The sequence below is a fragment of the Oncorhynchus keta genome, chromosome 20 (assembly GCF_023373465.1).
Source record: "Oncorhynchus keta strain PuntledgeMale-10-30-2019 chromosome 20, Oket_V2, whole genome shotgun sequence".
NCBI classification, from domain to species: Eukaryota; Metazoa; Chordata; class Actinopteri; order Salmoniformes; family Salmonidae; genus Oncorhynchus; species Oncorhynchus keta.
This window is the reverse complement of record NC_068440.1, coordinates 29,602,653-29,624,126: the sequence shown is the minus strand read 5'-3', so window position 1 is coordinate 29,624,126 and position 21,474 is coordinate 29,602,653. Positions and strand designations below refer to the sequence as shown.

The 21,474-nt window shown below is 42.2% G+C and overlaps 1 protein-coding gene and 1 non-coding gene across 2 annotated transcripts; one reads left to right on the top strand and one right to left on the bottom strand.

Moving 5' to 3' along the window:
* The first annotated feature begins 1,499 nt into the window (after nucleotides 1-1,499).
* ago2 (argonaute RISC catalytic component 2) lies at nucleotides 1,500-17,393 on the top strand. Its single transcript, XM_052472593.1, is given in 21 exon segments — nucleotides 1,500-1,980; nucleotides 3,246-3,293; nucleotides 4,309-4,489; nucleotides 4,601-4,721; nucleotides 6,211-6,392; nucleotides 6,768-6,904; nucleotides 7,221-7,355; nucleotides 7,611-7,698; nucleotides 7,943-8,090; nucleotides 8,746-8,865; nucleotides 9,513-9,635; nucleotides 10,482-10,615; nucleotides 10,829-10,863; nucleotides 10,866-11,012; nucleotides 12,053-12,212; nucleotides 12,885-12,975; nucleotides 13,360-13,554; nucleotides 13,942-14,076; nucleotides 14,184-14,285; nucleotides 15,764-15,963; nucleotides 16,157-17,393. Coding segments are annotated over 21 exon segments (2,616 nt in total). The 5' UTR covers nucleotides 1,500-1,955; the 3' UTR covers nucleotides 16,266-17,393.
* On the bottom strand, nucleotides 8,295-8,368 carry trnaa-ugc (transfer RNA alanine (anticodon UGC)). Its single transcript has one exon. It is a non-coding gene; the product is annotated as a tRNA-Ala (tRNA).
* Nucleotides 17,394-21,474: the final 4,081 nt, after the last annotated feature.

Genomic DNA, 21,474 nt, shown 5'->3' with positions numbered 1-21,474 from the left:
TTAAATCACCACCCTCCTTTTGAAGCTTCCAGTCTGTTATTCAAACTCAATCAGCATGACAGAGTGATCTCCAGCCTTGTCCTAGTCAACACTCACACATGTGTTAACGAGAGAATCACTGACATGATGTCAGCTCGTCCTTTTGTGGCAGGGCTGAAATGCAGTGGAAATGTTTTTTTGGGATTCAATTGCATGGCAAAGAGGTACTTTGCAAATAAGTGCAATTAACCTGATCACTCTTCATAACATTCTGTAGTATATGCAAATTGCCATCATACGAACTGAGGCAGCAGACTTTGTGAAAATTAATATTTGTGTCATTCTCAAAACTTTTGGCCACGACTGTACATACTTCTCTTACTGTACCCGCTGTGCCTACCTACTGTAATAATGTACCTGCTGTACCTACTGTATTTATCTACTGTACCTATTGTATCTACCTACTTCATTTATTTACTACACCTACTGTCTCTACCCACTGTAATAACCTACTGTACCTCCCTACTGTATCTATATACTGTACCTACCTACTGTACCTACTTCCCCTACTGTACCTACCTGCCTTACCTACCTTCCTACCTTGCATACCTAGCCTGCCTTCCTTGTCTACCTACCTGCCCTGCTGACCTGTGTGTACAGTAGGCCAGCCTACTAGCTACAAACATCAATACAAAATCATCCATCCAATATGAATAATTAATGTATTAAAACCTCTTAAGGATCTTCCCCCTTTTCCCCCCAATTTTCGACTAAAATGACATACCCAAGTCTAACTGCCTGTAGCTCAGGCCCTGAAGCAAGGATATGCATATTCTTGGTACCATTTGAAAGGAAACACTTTGAAATTTGTGGAAATGTGAAAGGAATGTAGGAGAATATAACGCATTAGATCTGGAAAAAGGTAATACAAAGAAAAAATCAACCGTTTACATTTTCTTTTGTCCCATCATCTTTGAGAAAGGCCATAATGTATTATTCCAGTGCAGTTACAATTTAGATTCTGGCCACTGGATGGCAGCAGTGTATGTGCAAAGTTTTAGACTGATACAATGAACTATTGTATTTCTGTTCAAACTTTTGTATCAAGACTGCCCAAATGTGCCTAATTTGTTTATTAATAACTTTTCATGTTCAAAACTGTGCACTTTCCTCAAACAAGAGCATGGTATTATTTCACTGTAATAGCTACTGCAAATTTGACAGTGCAGTTAGATTAACAAGAATTTAAACTTTCTGCCAAAATCTGATCTAAGTACTGGGAAATGTTCTTGTTACTTACAACCTCATGCTAATCGCATTAGCCTACGTTAGCTCAACCGTCCCGCAGGGGACCAACTCCTGAATACGTTTTTTAAACTAAATGGCAGCCATTCGGTGATTGTGGATCTTCATGGTAGTTTTCAGGTCTTTTGTATAATGTACGAGATTGGTTTATCAGTGATCTTTTTTTTCAAATACAACATACCCGGAAATGACAGCTGTTTCTTCTTCCTGTGAATGGTATTAGCCAGTGGTCAAATTGAGTAAAAGAAATGTACATTTGGTTGGTAACGTTACAACTCATTTGTTGTCGCACGGTGTTAACATGGCTTGAATTAAATACATTTAATGCATTTAGGTTGATCCATCTTCCCCTGGATTTCGACAAGTTGTAAAATAAAGACGTCCTTGGAAAGAGCGCGCGCGGATAATTGCGGGCTGTGCGTGTGACATCACACATATCCATTACTAGCTCTTCTCCGCATTGCTCGGGTTTGTATTTAGGGGGATGGGGCCGTGCAGAGGATGATAGAGCTCTCATGGTGTTGTACTTTACTTCTTGGCTAAATCCTTCCACTTCCTAACCGAGCCACCCACATTGTTTTATATATAGTACCAATTCACGTATGTATTTTGGCGACGTTTGACCGGAGAAAAGTGGAGTATCCGTACGACCACCGCTGAAAAACTACAAAATGTATTCTAGTGGAGCTGCTGGAGGTAAATTGTGCATTGCTAGTTAGCAAGACGGCTAACTATAAGGGTGCTGATTTGTATGTCGTTGGTATCTTCAATCATTTGCATGATGGTTTGTTTTCATTTTGTAACATTGTTTCGCCAACCTCAATATAATTTCAGAATAACATTTCGTCCTAGTTAGCTAGATCTTGTTAGCAATCATTGCCACCGTTTTCCCGGCCTGTTGTTACTGTAGCTTTTAGCTATGCACGTTGACCTGGCTAATGATAGCTGGAAGTCGATTAACTTGTTGTTCAAGTCCAATCCTAAAGTAATATTAATTTGGGCAAATTAGCGAACAATTACTTTGAACAAGTTCTAGAAAGAATTTGACCATCAAATAGTTGGTCTTAAGTAGCCATCTTGCTAGCTAACGTTAGCTAGCTCAGATGAACACATTGTTTGCTAGCTAGCTAGGTTAGTCATCTCCCCTTAGCCAACCGTGGCTTGGTAACATTTTCAAATGTTAGCTAGCTAGCTGGTTTGCATGCTGACCAGCTAACACTATTTAGCTACTTTTTAGTCATTGCTTCTTGTGACTAGTTATATTTTCGAGGCTGTTTGAAAAAAAGTTATTCTCTATCCTCTTGTTTAACTAGTTAACGTTACTATTATGGGGACCAGTCAACTTGCTATGAATTGAGCAAACATCGTTAATTTAGTTATGCATCCTTTGCTAAGTTATTGTTAGTGAGTTGAAATTGGTAATGAGTTGAAACTAGCTATTAGTGAGTTGAAACTAGCTAATAGATTATCCTAGTAGTAGCATATTGTTCATTCATCCTAGGTTTTTCAAAGTGGAGCAAGTTTGGGTGAATTTAAAATGGACTAGAAAATAAAATTGCACCACTGATATGCCTCTTTTTTTGGTTGATTATGTCCTACCCTCCACTTATTGAGAATGATAGTGACAAGTTTCAAGAAGATGAGTGGTTTAGGAGTGGCCAGACTTCCAGATTGCTTGTGTGTGCTTGTTGATAAGGGAGCAGAAAAATCGCCCAGCAGTTGTAGCTACATGACCCTGTTCTAAGGCTGATAAGAGGGCAAGGCATTTAGAAATAGTTAGCTAACTATGCAGGAATAAAGTATAGGGAATAAAAATGTACATGAAGAATGACGTGACATGGTTTCCTTTGGGCATTTTCAAAAGGAGTAATATCTAAGAATATTACAAAACATTTTGATCCATTCAGCCTTCATTTGACTCATTGTGAGACATGTCAATTGACCACCCTTTTCTTCTATAGCTGCTGAGATGCTTGAACCACCTCACTCCTCGGGGTCAATTGGCTCTGGTAAGCTTCTTTCACACCAGTATAAGTCTAGCACTATGTTTGTACCGCCAGCCCACTATACCCAATAGCATACATTTTGTTTTCTCCTGTCCCACGGACTGCTGTAATTTAAATGTCTTGATTCTGCCATGCAAATACGGCAGGTATAATTGTAGGAATCAATTGGATGAAAAGTGTTTACCAGCTAGAAAGAACAGTAGACTGCACTGAAGCACTAGGCATATATTTTCCAATGCACTGATTTGCATCTTACAATATATCCTGAATATCAGACCCCTGAAATCCCCTCTTCTACTAGATATTACAGCAGATATTCAGACATTCTGATTTGAAATGGAGATAAATCCTATACTAGTTCACTCTTCATAGAGGCTTAGCTAGCTGAGAGAACAAATATCCACTGGGAAAAGTCAGCACAAGGAAAGACTGCATTTTTCTGATAAACTTTCCTGGTATTTTTCCCTGCCACATTAACAATGTCTTAATCATGCGTTAAGACTCACAAGGACATTCCACTTGTTCTCTTCAGTGACTTATTGGACATGACAGTTTGTACTTTATAGCTAGCTAGTGTGCATTGTTAAAGTCAAAAGGGAGTTATGGGGATTCAAAGAGCTGGAGAACAGAGATAAGATGTCAAAAGGGAGTATGTTCAGACATGTTCCTCCATGACCTCAAGGCCTCAGACCAAAGATGCCTGTTCGCAGAACGAACAGTCAGACTCGGCCAGGGCTCACCAACCAAATAGTTCAAGCATGGCAGCAAAATGTATTGATCATATATTCACATTCTAGAAAATAATATTTCACTTTCAAGTGTGAAAGAACAATCTTGTGAGTTACCCTAATATAACCTGGTCCCAGGTCTGTTTGTTGTCTTTCCAACCCATGACCATGATCATAGGAGTTGGTAAAACTTCTCAAAGTTCTGGGACCAGGCTAAACAACCTGTTTTGTATGTGCAGTTATTAACTTGTTTCTTTGTTTGCTTCCTACCCCTGACCCCTCTGATCCAGATCCCCCGTCTCCCCCAGTGCCAGAGTATGTGTTCAAACCCCCCTCGCGGCCAGACTTTGGCACCATGGGCAGGACAATCAAACTGCAGGCCAACTTCTTTGAGATGGAGATCCCCAAACTGGAGGTCTACCACTACGACATTGACATCAAGCCAGAGAAATGCCCCAGAAGGGTCAACCGGTATGGAGCTGTTTTAATTGGTTTACAGGCTTTCACCTGAGCGAAATAACTACGTTAATGACGTTTTGTACTGTATTGATAAAGTCTAACACGCTCCATTTGTGTTCTCAGGGAAATTGTGGAGCACATGGTACAGCACTTTAAAACGCAGATCTTTGGGGATCGAAAGCCAGTGTATGACGGGAGGAAGAATCTCTACACAGCCACGCCCTTACCTATAGGCAGGGAAAAAGTAAGTCTCCCCGTCTGACCAGAGGTGTCTGTTATGTGGAGGCCCCTATGTTTTGGGACAGCTGTGATTACACGCAATGTGATATTATGTACACTCAGTGGCCAGTTTATTAGGCACACCTATCTAGTACTGTGTCACAACCCCTTTTGCCTCCAGAACAGCACAAATTCTTCGGGGCATGGAAACCATTTGCCACACATTACACCACCAGCCTGTACCATTGACACCAGGCAGGATGGGGCCATGGATTCATGCTGCTTATGCCAAATCCTGACTCTGCCATCAGCATAACGTAACAGGAATCGGGATTCATCGGATCAGGCAATGTGTATTCACTCAATTGTCCAGTTTTGGCTATCGCGTGCCAACTGGAGCCACTTCCCCTTGTTTTTAACTGATAGGAGTAGAACCCGGTGTGGTTGTCTGCTGCAATAGCCCATCCATGACAAGGACTGGTGAGTTGTGTGCTTTGAGATGTGGCCCGCCTGTATGATTCTTGCCATTCTTCAACCTCTCATCAGTTAGTTGTTTACGCCCACAGGACTGCTGCTGACTGGATGTTTTTTTGTTTGTCGCACCACTATCGTGCGCAAAAAGGGAGCCGGCCAGCTTCTGCGACCCGAACTGGCGTACCTGGTACCAATGATCATACCACGCTCAGTCTCTTGTCACTCGATTGGCCCATTCTAACGTTTAATCGTACAGTAAAAGGATGCCTGTTTGCTGGCTTTATATAGCAAGCCGTGGCCACGTGACTTGTCTGTAGAAGCAAACCGTTTTCGTGAACTTGGTGGTGTACCTAAATAAACAGGCCTCTGAGTGTAAATTACATCCATAATATTGGTTTCCATCTTGTGTATAGACTACTTTTCACACATCTTGGGGTATATAGTAACGTCAAAGTATTTGCCCCCTTCCTGATGTTCTCTATTTTTGATACTGAATGTTATCAGATCTTCAACTGAAACCTAAATATCAGATAAAGGGAATCTGAGTGAACAAGTAACACAATTACATGTTTATTTCATAAATAAAGTTATGCAACACGCAATGCCCCAGTGTAAAAAATTAATGGCCCCCTTACACTCAATAACTGGTTGTGCAACCTTTAGTTGCAATGACTCCAACCAAATGCTTCCTGTAGTTGTTAATCAGTTTCTCACATCACTGGAGGAATTTTGGCCTAGTCTTGTATGCAGAACTGCTTTAACTCCGCAACCTTCGTGGGTTTTCAAGCATGAAATGCTTGTTTCAAGTTATGCCACATCTCAATTGGGATTAGGTCTGGACTTTGACTAGAACATCTCAACATTTCAAATTTGTTGCTTTTGAATAATTTTCATATTGAGATGATTGAGTGTTGGATGATTTGTATTGCTGCATAACCCAGCTGCACTTCAGCTCACAGATGGATGGCCTAACTTTCTCCTGTAGAGTTTTCGGATGCAGCCTATTTTAAACCCACCAGAACACCTGTGTCCCCAAACAGGTGGAGCTGGAGGTGACCATCCCAGGCGAGGGGAAAGACCGGAACTTCAAAGTGGCCATAAAGTGGGTGTCCTGCGTCAGTCTGCAAACTCTTCAAGAAGCCCTGTCTGGACGACTGCCAAACATCCCCTTTGAGACCATCCAGGCCCTGGATGTGGTCATGAGACATTTGCCCTCTATGAGGTCAGTGTTTTCCCCTTTAGAACAATCAGTATAATTTTGGTATGTAATATTGGTATTTAATGGTGGTATTTAGTTACAGCACATACATAGTTATCAAACAAATGTTCTCGTGCAAATAGACTTGATCAAACCAGTAAATGGGTCCATACACCTAATATGTCCCTCTATCCCAAGACGTTTCTTCTATCTTTCCTTCAAACATGGTCACAAATTCACAAATCGCAGTTTTCTTTGTTCCCACCAAAGCCTTACAATCCCCATTCACTTCTAGTATTTCTCTCTGTGGGTTATGCAAATTCCTCTCTCCTTGTCTATTTGTAAAGCCAATTTCAGTTGATATATTAATCACATTTTCCTCCCACCCTCTTCCAACAGGTACACCCCCGTTGGACGTTCTTTCTTCACCCCTTCAGAGGGATGCTCCAACCCCCTGGGCGGGGGCAGGGAGGTCTGGTTTGGGTTCCACCAATCGGTTAGGCCTTCCCTGTGGAAGATGATGCTAAACATTGACGGTAGGTTTCACTCTGCATATGGCTGTAAGGAATGTATCATTTGGAACACAACCAAAGTGTCAGACTAGAGTATGTCTCTGTGTGTGACTGGAAGGAGGATAGTACTGGGAATCTCATTCCATGGTAGGTTTCAGTCAGTAAATAAGTGACATTGATTAAGCTCTCCCTAAAGTGCTTTTGTAGTGATGCCATTGGTCCTAAAAGTGTAAACCCACTGTTAAAATGAGTGCAACTTACCATAATGGCAAGTTACAGTATGTATCTGGAAGGAGGATAGGGCTGAATCTGTGCTGTGCTTGGTGTTTTGTTTTTGCAGTGTCGGCCACTGCCTTCTACAAGGCCCAGCCTGTGATTGAGTTCATGTGTGAGGTTTTGGATTTCAAAAGTATCGAAGAACAACAGAAACCCTTAACCGACTCCCAGAGAGTAAAGTTTACCAAGGAAATCAAAGGTAATCATTCATTACCAGGTAATCAATAGTTGCGTTGGGTTGGTTGTTTTGTCTGTCTGAGTGGAAATATTTGAAAATACTTATATCCCAAAATTCTGTACTATAACATATACATGTTGCTATGATGCATGCATCTTTGTGTATTGACTTAAAATCTTAATCTGACTTTAAATCAGAGTAGAATGTGATAAAATAGGAAACTGTTGTTGTCCACAGAATATGTGAATCTGACCATTGTCTTGTTGTGATTCTCAGGTCTGAAGGTTGAGATCACTCACTGTGGTCAGATGAAACGGAAGTACAGAGTATGTAATGTTACCAGAAGACCGGCCAGCCACCAGACGTAAGAACACCCTAAAATATTCACAACAGCCTCAATTCCTTTAGTTTCCAGTGATGTAAACATGACTGGTTTGTTTAGGGATGTGATAGAAACAAACCTAATATTAACATGTTTTACACCATTAATGCGCATGTTAGGAGCAGATCCCAATCAAGTTAAACAGAAATCCCCACTTGGTCTTGGATTTCTTTGAAAATCCATTTAACCTTTTTTCTTTTTGGTTCGCTCATCTGTTTGACCTCAGGTTTCCACTGCAGCAGGAGAATGGCCAGACCATAGAATGCACAGTAGCGCAATATTTCAAAGACAAGTACAAACTCATACTGCGCTACCCCCACCTCCCCTGTCTACAGGTCGGACAGGAGCAGAAACACACCTACCTCCCCCTCGAGGTCAGTCGGCAGTCTCCCCTTACAACTTGTTGATGGTTTACTGCTGGGTCTAAGTTGTTACAAAGAATGAGGACCCGGGTGGTATTACAGAATCCCTGCTTTACCATTACTTAAACAGACGATGCACAAGAGTATGTTTTAGTAATTTAGCAGACACTCTTATCCAGAGCGACTTACAGTAGTGAGTGCGTACGTTTTCGTATTGGTCCCCCGTGAGAATCGAACCCACGACCCTGGCATTGCAAGCGCCATGCTCTACCAACTGAGCCACACGGGACATCATTGTGTCAGGTAGCTCAGTGTTTTAAAACCTGCCACACTTCCTTTGAATCAGCTGTTTTTTCCTAGGAGAAAAGACATGCACACATTTAAACATGATCTGCTTCTCATCCTTTTATCTAGAAAATGCATTGAACAAATAGGTTTTCAGCCACTTTACACATTTATAAATGTAATTTGCCTGATGTGTGAGTGGAGGAGTCTCATTTCATACAAGCGCATTTGTTTCCTCTCCTTTATCTTTGGCCCCTTTCAAAAGGAGGCAAGGAGAGAACTGAGGATTTAGCTTAACCAATTGACAATCTCCATATGCAAGACTATTCGTGATGCGTCCCTGGGGTTAGTAATAAAGCTGTGTTGCAATGTATGTGTCTAGGTCTGTAACATAGTGGCTGGCCAGCGGTGCATCAAGAAGCTGACCGACAATCAAACATCCACTATGATCCGTGCCACAGCCCGATCGGCACCTGACCGTCAGGAAGAGATCAGCAAACTGGTAAAGAGACTTAACTGGCTTGGGAGAGTAAACTCAAGCACAGTGTGTCTTGAAAGCTACTTTTATGAACTTGAAATGATCTATTAGGATGTACATTGACTCTGAACGGCTGTGATTTAACTATTGATGGCCTGACCATATGTGAATGTTTTCATTCAGGCCGTGTGTGTGTGTGTGTGTATAAAAAGCACTTGTAAAAGCACTTAATTATTTATTATATTTTGGCAGACTTTTGCTTCACTACATTCCTAAAGAAAATACTCCATACATTTTCCCTGACACCCAAAAGTACTCACACTTTGACAGGAAAATGGTCCAATTGACACACTTATCAAGAGAAGATCCTTGGTTATCTACTGCCTCAAGAACTGGAGGACTCACTAAACACGTGCTTCATTTGTAAATTATGTCTGAGTGTTGGTGTGCCCCTAGCTATCTGCCAATAAATGTAAAAAATAAATTGTGCATTTTAGCAATTCCATTTACTTTTGATACTTAGGTAAATTTAAAACCAAATACTTTTAGGCTTTTACTCATGTAGTATTTTACTGGATGACTTTTGAGTCATTTTCTATTTGAGTACTTTCTCCACAACTGTATATAAACACTCTGAATTATTACCACTAAACCTTTTTCTCTCTTTTCAGATGAGAAGTGCCAACTTTAACAATGATCCTTACGTGCGTGAGTTTGGGGTGATGGTGAGGGATGAGATGACCGAGGTGAACGGCAGAGTCCTCCAGGCCCCATCCATCCTCTACGGAGGGCGGGTAGGTTTCTCTTATTTAAGATGGGTTGGGTTAATCCTGGTGCTGGGAACCCAAAGGGGTACACATGATTGTTTTTGTACTAACAAGTACACAACTGATTCAAATGATCAACTAATCACTAAGCTTTTAATCAGGTGTGTAGTGCTAAGGCAAAAACCTGACATTATAAAAACTGTACTGATGAACAACAGTTCTTTACGTATATTATTATGTAAACTTAGATCACTCCAAATAACTAAGTTATGTCACTTGTATTTTGAATCAGCCCTCTAATGTGAAACATCCCATTTAAGCCCGGTGTACACAACCCAATTTTGGCCCTGATTTTTAGCTGTCCCAGCGACAAAATCCCCATGTCGTTGCCTACTCGGTGTGTGTCACAACGCAGATTTAATGTGACTACCACTAGTATGCGTCTGTACTTGCCTTTAGCCAAAGTGTCAGTTACAGCTCTGAAGTGCACAAGCAATGTTATTTAAATTCAAATGATGACGAGACATTTCAACTCTGTATGGCAAGTGTGAATGTCTGACTCAAAAAGTTTGAGGCTGCTTTGAGCCACAGCACGTTGGAGCTACGTTTAATCTAATCACATTGTTTTGGCAAGACATCGTGATATCAAATCCTCACCGACCAAGTGAAGTCTTGCAGGATGACCTCAGTCTGTGCCACATCACTTAGTATTGCACCACTATGTTGGCAACACAAACAAAAACTACAAACTATGTTAAAAACTAAAAACTATGTTAGGATTTTGACTCATGTAGTGTACAGCTGGCTTAATTTGTCCCATTCAGACAACTATTTGTCTCTGACCCTTATCTCGTCTTCCTTTTACTCAAGCAGAATAAAGCAATAGCAACTCCCATCCAGGGAGTGTGGGACATGAGGAACAAGCAGTTCCACACTGGCATAGAGATCAAGGTGTGGGCCATCGCCTGCTTCGCCCCACAGAGACAGTGTACTGAACTCCTGCTTAAGTAAGAACTGCTGCTGCCAGGAGCCCTTAGGAGCCCCAATAACCCTCGTGGGGGGGGTGTTTATAATTGGGATGTTTTTAAGTTAAAGTATTTTTGAAGCTTTCTTCTGTGTTAGCCTGCTTATGATTTCAATCTACACAATATTTTTGGAATCCAATAAAGAGAGGACACTTGTATTGTGTTTTTGTACCTTCTAACCTGTTTCTCTCGCAGGGCGTTCACAGACCAGCTGCGTAAGATCTCTCGCGACGCGGGATGCCCATCCAGGGCCAACCCTGTTTCTGTAAGTACGCTCAGGGGGCGGACAGCGTGGAGCCCATGTTCAAACACCTGAAGTACACCTACCAGGGCCTGCAGCTGGTGGTGGTCATCCTGCCTGGGAAGACACCCGTCTATGGTGAGGAAACTGGAAACTATACTGTACAAAAATATAAACGCAACCATTTTCACGGTACAGTTCATATGAGGAAATCAGTCAATTTAAATAATTAATTAGGCCCTAATCTATGGATTTCACATGACTAGGAATACAGATTTGCACATGTTGGTCACAGATACCTTTAAAAAAATGCATCTCTGAAATGCAATTTTGTTCATTGTCTACAGTTAATGCTTGCCCATACCATAACCCCACTACCACCATGGGGCACTTTGTTCACAATGTTGACATCAGCAAAACGCTCGTTGTTGCCCCCCCCCCCCACACACGGTCTGCGGTTGTGAGTACGTACTGCCAAATTCTCAAAAACGACGGGGGTGGCTTATGGTAGAGAAATAAACATTGAGTTATCTGGCAACAGCTCAGGTGGACATTCCTGCAGTCAACATGCCAATGGCATGCTCCCTCAACTTGAGACAACTGGCATTGTTATGTGACACAACTGCACATTTTAGTGGCCTTCTATTGTCCCCAGCACAAGCTGCACCTGTGTAAGGATCATTTTTAATCACCTTGATATATCACACCTGTCAGGTGGATGGATTATCTAGGCAAAGGAGAAATGATCATTAACAGATGTAAAAAAATATTTGTGGCCAAAATTTGAGATAAATAAGCTTTTTTGTTCTGGGATCATTTCAGCTCATGAGACATGGGCCAAAATTTCACATTTTGTGTTGTATATGTTCCTAAGTTAATGAATGTCACTGTTTATAACTGCCTCTAAATCCTATTGGTTCAGTTAGTGCTGTGCTCTATATGCTGTTCTGGATTATTTAGTGGATTATATGTTCAACTGTATGAAAGCAAATTTCACATTATCTTTCTACCTTACACTTTGACATTTTAGTCATTTAGCAGGCACTCTTATCCAAAGTGACTTAAATTAGTGCATTCATAAACCAATTCAGAATTCATTGCGAAACACAAACTAGCTGTATGTCTCTCCTGTTGTGCTGACATAGCCTTTCTCCCTCCCCTGCTTCTCTGTGGGCTAGCTGAGGTGAAGCGTGTTGGTGACACGGTGCTGGGCATGGCCACCCAGTGTGTCCAGGTCAAGAATGTTCAGAAAACCACTCCCCAGACCCTCTCTAACCTCTGCCTGAAGATCAACGTCAAGCTGGGCGGGGTCAACAACATCCTCCTCCCACAGGGCAGGTCAGTGCAGAACCTCTCATTGTCATCGCTATGAATACTTGCTGGTTTACTGTTAATGTCTAACAGTATTGTACTCTGCATTCGGTTAAAATGTATAAACCTGGGCCTCCCGGGTGGTGCAGTGGTCTAGGGCACTGCAGTGCTAGCTGTGCCACCAAAGAATCTGGGTACGCGCCCAGGCTCTGTCACAGCTGGCCGCGACCAGCAGGTCCGTGGGGCGACGCACAATTGGCCTAGCGTCGTCCGGGTTAGGGAGGGTTTGGCCGGTAGGGATATCCTTGTCTCATCGCGCACTAGCGACTCCCGGGCGCAGTGCACGCTAACCAGGTCGCCAGGTGCACGGTGTTTCCTCCGACACATTGGTACGGCTGGCTTCCGGGTTGGATGCGCGCTGTGTTAAGCCGTGCGGCTTGGTTGGGTTTCGGAGGACGCATGGCTTTCGACCTTCGTCTCTCCCGAGCCCGTACGGGGGTTGTAGTGATGAGACAAATGGTAACTAGAGACGGATAGTAACTACTGACAATTGGATACCAGTCTACTCATTCCACACGCTGTAAGTGAAAAGTCAAGTCAGTCTCATCCAGCCATCCATGTATATGTCAGTTCTTCTGTTCATACGTCTTCTCTGTGATGGTGGCTCTGGTTAATCTTGTGAGTGTCTGTTCTTCCCAGGCCCCTGGTGTTCCTGCAGCCAGTCATCTTCCTGGGTGCTGATGTCACTCACCCTCCTGCTGGAGATGGGAAGAAACCCTCCATCGCTGCAGTAAGTCAGACAGAGCAGATGCTCCACAGGACCTTGTCACCTACCAGGGACTGTAGGGGTGCATCTCAATAGTCTACAGTAGTCTATTTTACCCACAGAACCATGTTTCTGCTAGGGAGTAGGGGTGCAATAGTCTACAGTGGGGGGAAACTGAGGGAATCAATAGCCTACCACTCCACCTTGCTCACTGACCAGCTTTGACCTGACTTTCAAAACAGCCAAAAAATACATTATCTTAAGTGTGCTCTGTGCTTCCTCTGGGATGCGCTTCCTTCTGATGAATCTCATGACCTATCCATCTACATCTGACCTATCCCTCTAGTGAAAATCCTGATGTGTATGTTTGTATATTGTCCTGATCACATCCCTGTTCCTCTTTTCTAGGTGGTGGGGAGCATGGACGCCCACCCCAGCCGCTACTGTGCCACAGTGCGGGTGCAGCAGCATCGCCAGGATATCATCCAGGACCTGGCCACAATGGTCAGAGAGCTGCTCATCCAGTTCTATAAATCCACCCGCTTCAAGCCCACCCGGATAATCTACTACCGCGACGGCATATCTGAGGGCCAGTTCAACCAGGTTAGACTTGAGGTAGACTTGAGGAAATAGGATTTCAATTCAATTGCATGATCTGTAATTGTACTGTACTGGTTGTGAGTAAAGGATTTTCTGCCATTTTGTTTTTGTTTTTTTGTTTTCTGTTTCTATTGGTTACTGTCCCAATTTACTTCTGAATGCCTAGTCTTTGTTTTACTGAGATCATATCAGGTATTTCAGATTTATAAAACGTTTTAACCAAAAAGAAAGTTAAAACGTTTATTTTTATCCCAGCTGTGTTTGTGTTTCTGTTTCTATTAGAACCGTTCCAATTCTGAATTGCCCTCTATCATTTCTCCCCTGATTTGTATTGTGACGTGTGGGAGTTACTGTTTATAAACTGTAGCTGTCGTTTTGGGTTTTGTCCAGGTGCTCCAACATGAGTTACTGGCAATCCGTGAGGCCTGCATCAAACTGGAGAAGGACTACCAGCCCGGTATCACCTTCGTGGTGGTGCAGAAGAGACACCACACTCGACTGTTCTGCATGGACAGAAACGAGAGGGTTCGACATCTCTACAATTCATACTGACCACTATTATTACTGTAAAATAAACTTCTATGAAATGCCTACATCGTGATATTATATGATTCCTAATGTGTTTTGTTCAGGTTGGTAAGAGTGGCAACATCCCTGCAGGCACCACAGTGGACACCAAAATCACTCACCCATCGGAGTTTGACTTCTACCTGTGTAGCCATGCTGGCATTCAGGTAGGGACTAGCCAAATGGCTAGGGTACAATTTCTGACACAACCCAGGACACTGTAGAGCAAGCAAGTGGAGAAGGGACTATTCTGGAAGAGAGCCTACCTCCAGCTTTACTAATACTAAACTCAGCAAAAAAAGAAACATCCCTTTTTCAGGACCCTGTCTTTCAAAGATAATTTGTAAAAATCCAATTAACTTCGCAGATGTTCACTGTAAACACTGTTTCCCATGCTTGTTCAATGAACCATAAACAATTAATGAACATGCACCTGTGGAATGGTCGTTAAGACACTAACAGCTTATAGACGGTAGGCAATTAACGTCAGTTAAGAACTTAGGACACTAAAAAGGCCTTTCTACTGACTCTGGAAAAACACAAAGAAAGATGCCCAGGGTCCCTGCTCATCTGCGTGAACATGCCTTAGGCATGCCGCAAGGAGGCATGAGGACTGCAGATGTGTCCAGGGCAATAAATTACAATGTCCGTACTGTGAGACGCCTAAGACAGCGCTACAGGACGAACAGCTGATCGTCCTCGCAGTGGCAGACCACGTGTAACAACACCTGCACAGGATCGGTACATCTGAACATCACACACCTACAGGACAGGTACAGGATGGCAACAACTGCCCGAGTTACACCAGGAACGCACAACCCCTCCATCAGTGCTCAGACGGTCCGCAATAGGCTGAGAGAGGCTGGACTGAGGGCTTGAAGGCCTGTTGTAAGGCAGTTCCTCTCCAGACCTCACCGGCAACAACGTCGTCTATGGGCACAAACCCATAGTCGTTGGACCAGACAGGCCTGGCAAAAAGTGCTCTTCACTGATGATTTGTGATTTGGTCTCACCAGGGGTGATGGTTGGATTCGTGTTTATTGTCGAAGGCGTTACACCGAGGCCTGTACTTTGGAGCGGGATTAATTTGGAGGTGGAGGGTCCGTCATGGCCTGGGCCGTGTGTCACAGCATCATCGGACTGAGCTTGTCCTTGCAGGCAATCTCAATGCTGTGCGTTACAGGGAAGACATCCTCAGTGGTCTGCCTTAGCCAGTAAAGAGCCCGGATCTCAATCCCATTAAGCACGTCTGGGACCTGTTGTATTGGAGGGTGAGGGCTAGGGCTATTACCCCCCCAGAAATGTCTGGGAACTTTCAGGTGCTTTGGTGGAAGAGTGGGGCAACATCTCACAGCAAGAACTGGCAAATCTGGTGCAGTCCATGAGGAGATGCACTGCAGTACTTAATGCAGCTGGTGGCCACACCAGATACTAACTGTTACTTAAACGCAGTTGACAGTGAGAGGACGTTTCTTTTTTTGCTGAGTTTATGTGCTTCTGAGACCTAGATGTAGTTTCACTGCTCTAAATGTTTTTATATTTGGCATGTTTAACATTTATAGACTGTTATACTTTGGTTGTAGTAGAGCTAAATGACATGCATTACCACTAAACATGATTTAATAATGGTAATACCCTTCCCCAGGGGACCAGCCGACCGTCCCATTACCACGTGCTGTGGGACGACAACCATTTCACCTCGGATGAGCTGCAGGTGCTAACCTACCAGCTGTGCCACACCTATGTGCGCTGCACCCGCTCCGTGTCCATCCCTGCACCAGCCTACTACGCCCACCTGGTGGCATTCCGTGCCCGTTACCACCTGGTGGATAAGGAGCATGACAGGTAAGAGACCACGTCTGATGTTGACCATGGCCCTGTTCTGATAACCTATTCAAAATATGTCCTTATTTCCATCGTATCGCTGTACCATTCAAACTGTGACAGGTTAGGTTAGTGATTACCAGGAAGTGATGAAGGAGAATAAAAAGCAATTGGGACTGAATAATTCGAACTTTTCCCATTGTAATCATTCTAGTGCGGAGGGCAGTCACACGTCGGGACAGAGCAATGGGCGTGACCAGCAGGCTTTGGCCAAGGCAGTTCAGATCCACCAGGACACACTGCGCACTATGTACTTCGCCTGAAGCACCGGGGGCGGGCATTGGTGAGACAGACCCAACAGGGAAGAAGCCCTCTCCTCCCACCTAACCCCCTTACTGTATCAGGTGTGGGCGTTAAGTGGGTTTGTCGTCTTGTCTCTCCCTGCCAGTAAGGGGGAATGATACCAAACAAATTAGGGAGTTTTTTTTTCTCTCCAAAATGTCCACAATTATTTTCAAACATGCGTACAAAACTGCTTTCTCCCCCCCCCCCTTCCTGGCCTAACCCTGGTCATTATTAGGCAGTACTATGTAAAACGATTCCTCAGAAATGGGTTGTGGTGGAGTGGACTCCTTTATTTTACATGTTGTACATTAGTTTGTATTTGTAAATGTGGGGGAGAGATTTGTATTACTTTTCTTTACACTGACAGTTGGAAATACTTGTATCAAACTAAGGGGCGGTATCATCACACTTTGGTGTTTAGACACTATACAGTTTTCTGAAGAGGTCTCCAGGGTTGAAAGGAGGTGGGGATATCAAAGACGAGAACGGTCCGATAGGTTTATAATCATTCTTACTCTTCACAACTTTATTTATCAGCCAATCAAAGCAAAGTGCACTGACCAGGACTTAAGTACACAAGTACTTAACATCGTATCTTTTCATTTGTATGTACTATGAATTTAACAGGCTTGGATACAGTACCAGCCTCAAGAGTATTTGTCCTCCAACACTGGTGACCAACACGTTTTTATGCTGCATCTGATGACCGCTAAGCAAGTAATTTTTGTATTAGATTTTCATTAGACTTTGAAACTGTTAACACTTGTTTTTTATCAAGACTTATACAAATTAATAATATGAAATTGTAACGACAGCAATTTTTGCTGTCTTGCCTTTTACTTGGACTGGGTTGTTTTGTCAATCTATGGCCAGTGTGGCCAGCGAATAGATTTACTAATAGAATGGGACTGGTTCCCAACAGACACCTTTTGTGTTCTCTGAGCCACATTACATGTGAAGACATCTACATTGGGGGGGGGGGTCAAGTCTCTTGAAATGAAATCTGTTGTCTCGTTTTAGTGTCCCCATTATTTTCATGCAATCTATTTTAAGAATTTGTGCGTAGATGACTTACACGTTCGATTAAAGCTTTTGGATATTGTTAATCCTATCTAGTTTTCTTTATGGTTTTATGGCAGCGAAGTGGTTTGCTCCCGACTGGGGGTGTAGTTGTAATGCTGTCATCTTGTAGTACAGTTGATGTATGAATCGGTATAGTAGAGTGAAGCCTGTGATGTCAATGTCACACGTGTAGGTACTGGACTGAAGATGAGGTGGGGTTCTATTGGGGGAGAAAAGATTCCAGAGACTGCTAGATATTTTCTCTTTGTTATTCCTCTAAAAAAAGGGAGCAATTATGCTATTCTACTAGTCGAGCAAAGTTGTACTTTTTTTTTTTTTTACGCAAGTAGTTTGTGGGCTTTGTATCATAGCCTCATGGGATATAGGGTATATTTTGAATACGCTTTTAGAAGAGAATGCTAAAATGATAAAAGGAATTTTTCAGAACGATTGTCCGGTATGTAGTTATAAAGAATATTAAAAACAAAAAATTAAAAATAAAAAAAAAGTTTATGCAGAGCTTGCATGAAGAAATTGTAATGCCTTCCAAAATGTTTTTATTCCTTTTTCTGTTCTCCTTAGTAATGACATTTTAGCAGGGTTTTTTCATATAGCATAGATTGGCTGGCTTTTATCTCGCTCTTTTCTAACTATGCATTGTTTTTAACCAAGAGATTTTAGCAGTGACCTTTCCCAAATATGAATTTAGGACATTTGTAGAGTAGTAGTTTTTTGTTGCATGGTGCGTTTTAATAGCATTTGTAGTGCTTCTTCCCTAGACCTTTGTAATGGTATGGGGGGGGTTGTGTTGTCATTTGTATTGTATATTTGGTGTATACTTTGTAGAACACACATCACTCTTCTTAGCCAAACAAGATTACACATTTTATACAAAATTCATGTCCTAAAGAAACTAAAGCACAAGATAACATTTTTAATTCCAGGTGCTCGACTTTCTCTTTCACTAATGTCACCTTAAATCTCAATGGACTTGTCCAAGATGCTCTTCACTTGCCATAAGTATGGTAATAGATGCTGAAGTGGTTTTGAATACTTTTTTTTTTCTCTCTCTACCTTAATGACATACATTTCTCATTACCTTCAAAGTCATCCGAAGTCCGAATGACTGTTTGTGGAGCATTCTTAGAAATGAAGTACTTGATATTTACCTGTTTTTTTTCCTTTTTCTTTGCTGGTCTCGCGATTTGTAAATTGATGCATTTTTGATAGTAGTGAACATAAATTCCATTGATTGGTCATGCCAAGCAGGAGACCCGGACATACATTATGTGCAATTGTGTTGAAATGGCTGTGTGTTCTACCTCTTGTTACCTGTTCAAGTGTTATGGTAACGTCACACTGTTGGTCATTTCTTCATAATTACACAGGATGTTATATCTGGTTGTCATGTGTTTAAACCTTTGTCATGTATGACAGTCAGTGAACCTGCGTTCTGTAGTCATAGTTTCATAGTTCTTGTGTGGGATCTTAAATCTTGTTCAAGATGTTTCCAAAACAAACAGTGATTTGAGAGCAAATTATTTGATCGTAACAAGCTTTTTATTTTAATTGTTTTATGCGCCAATGCATTAATGTTTAGCACCTCCTTGCATATCTTTGGAGATGGATGGAGTTGCCTAACAGACTGCGTTGTAAACATGTTGGTAAAGCCAAGGCTAATAACAATTTAGCTGCTCACCCACAATTTGATGATTAGTATTGTACATTGACATTTTTCTTTTAAGCTATTTGCCTAATACTTTTGAATATGCAACATGTACTGCTCTGCTCCCATAGACACACATAGATATGGGGTACATAGAAAGGCATCTCCCATGTTGCTTTAATTGGGTTCATTGAATGAAATGTTGTTTTTGGAATGCGTCGTCTTAGCTCCCCTCATTGTTGTCTCACATTTGATTCATATTTGCTACAGTCAACCCAACAAATGGCAGATTTCAGTTAATACAGTTCAAGTAGACATGATTGTTAACATGAGTTGTTGTTGCTGTGTTAACTAATCAAGCATGACTTGTTGTAGGGTGCACTGGTCAAAACAGCATGTTTGCTTGTCCATTGAATTGTGAACATTCTCCTTTCAATATGGCTAAAGCTCAACTTTTCATACTACCTTTTTTCATCCGTTTTCCCTCCCCGAAGTCTGCCTCGCCTTTTGCTCACCCTAAACTTGTTTCTTGGGAGATGTGGTCTTGTTACTGCTTATTTGTGTTTTAAGTTACTTATTTATACACAGCACCTTGGATTATACCAGACCTGTACAGCATTGCTTTTCCTGAAAATATCCAAAACATTTGATGTTATTTTGCACTAAAATAAAAACCCTTTTGGAGCTGTAGTATAGTCACTAGTTTATTGTCTGAGAGAAAATGAGACCAGATCAGCTGGTGATATGATGCATAATGAGTCTCAATACCAGGCTAGTTTGTCTGAGACCATACCAAGTCATTGCATTGACAACTGGTCCCAGGTTACACACAATCAAATTGTATTGGTCACATACACGTGTTTAGCAGATGTTGTAGGAAATGCTTGTTTGTAGCTCCAACAGTGCAGTAATATCTAACCATTTCCCAACGTATACTCAATACACACATCTAAGTAAGGAACGGGATTAAGAATGTATACATATACAGACGAGCAATGTCAGCGGCATAGATTATGATACAGTATATACAAATGAGATGAGTAATGCAACATATGTAAACTTTAATAGTGGCCAGTGAGTTCAAGTCTGTGTATATAGGCAGAAGCCTCTGTGCTAGTGATGGCACACTAAGCCAGACATTCAGATGGTTACACCTAGGCCTGTTTGTCGAGAGGGTTTCTCCCAGCCAGCATGCAGTGGGGATTCACTGAAAATAATGCCCTTTTAACGTCATCGTCAGATAAATAACTGCCACTGGGTTGTCATTGAATCCCCATGGAAAAGTTGAGGGAAAACCATATGCAAAACAATAGTCAAAACTGACATTTATCTTACCATGTATTAGGATGATGGGTAGACGTCTGGTAGTTGGAAGGTTCTGATTGTATATCTTATTGGTTGTGTAAATGTGTAGCTATAGTCTGATGCCAAAGTTGTGTGCGTGTGTGGAAAAAGGGTCCAGCAAGTTGTTGGTTAAATGTGTATTAGCTGCGTTGTTGTGGTCGCCAGAATTAGAGAAGTCAGAGGCATCAAAGAATGTGGCAGAATTAGTAGCATATCCATATGTAGGAGTTGACTGCACACCTTTTTTGATCGGAGAACACCGTGCTATATTTAAGCAATAAGGCACCTAGGGGGTTTGTGGTATACGGCCAATAAACCACAGCTAAGGGCTGTTCTTAGGCGCAACGCATTGCGGAGTGCCTGGACACAGCTCTTAGCCAAGGTATATTGGCCATATACCACAAACCCCCGAGGTGCCTTATTGCTACTGGTTACCAAGGGGCGGCAGGTGGTTAGTGGTTAGAGCGTTGGGCCAGTAACCGAAAGGTTTCTGGATCGAATCCCTGAGCTGACAAGGTAAAAAGCTGTCTGCCCTTGGACAAGGAAGTTAACCCACTGTTCCCTGGTAGGCCGTCATTGTTAATAACAATTTGACATTAACTGACTTGCCTAGTTACAGGTTACATTTAAAACCAACATAATTAGAGCAGTAAAAATAAATTGTTGGCACACCCATGGTATACGGTCTGATATACTGTGGCTTTTAGCCAATCAGCATTCAGGGCTGGAACCACCCAGCTTTAAACGATTTAGTTTAAAGTCAAATCAGGAATGTACGCAAGTGAGATACAGTTGCCATAGGGAAGTCATCCGTAGATGGAATGTGTATTTGGTCTTGTACAAAATAACATTAAAATCATGCACAGACTATCTCAAGTTAGTAATTATTGCATGAAATCAAGACATGCATATGCATTGTGGGCCGTGAATAACAACTATGTTGATGGGGGTGTTTTCTTGTATTAGAAGGCATATCATGTTAATAGATAATTGGAACTGAACAGTAGCTTTACATTCTAGTCCCAAGCCCTTGCAGGAAAAGGTGCTCTTCATATAAGGCTGAGACTCCAAGTCCTATCAGAAGGTCTTTGTATTGTCAATATTTATGATTAAAT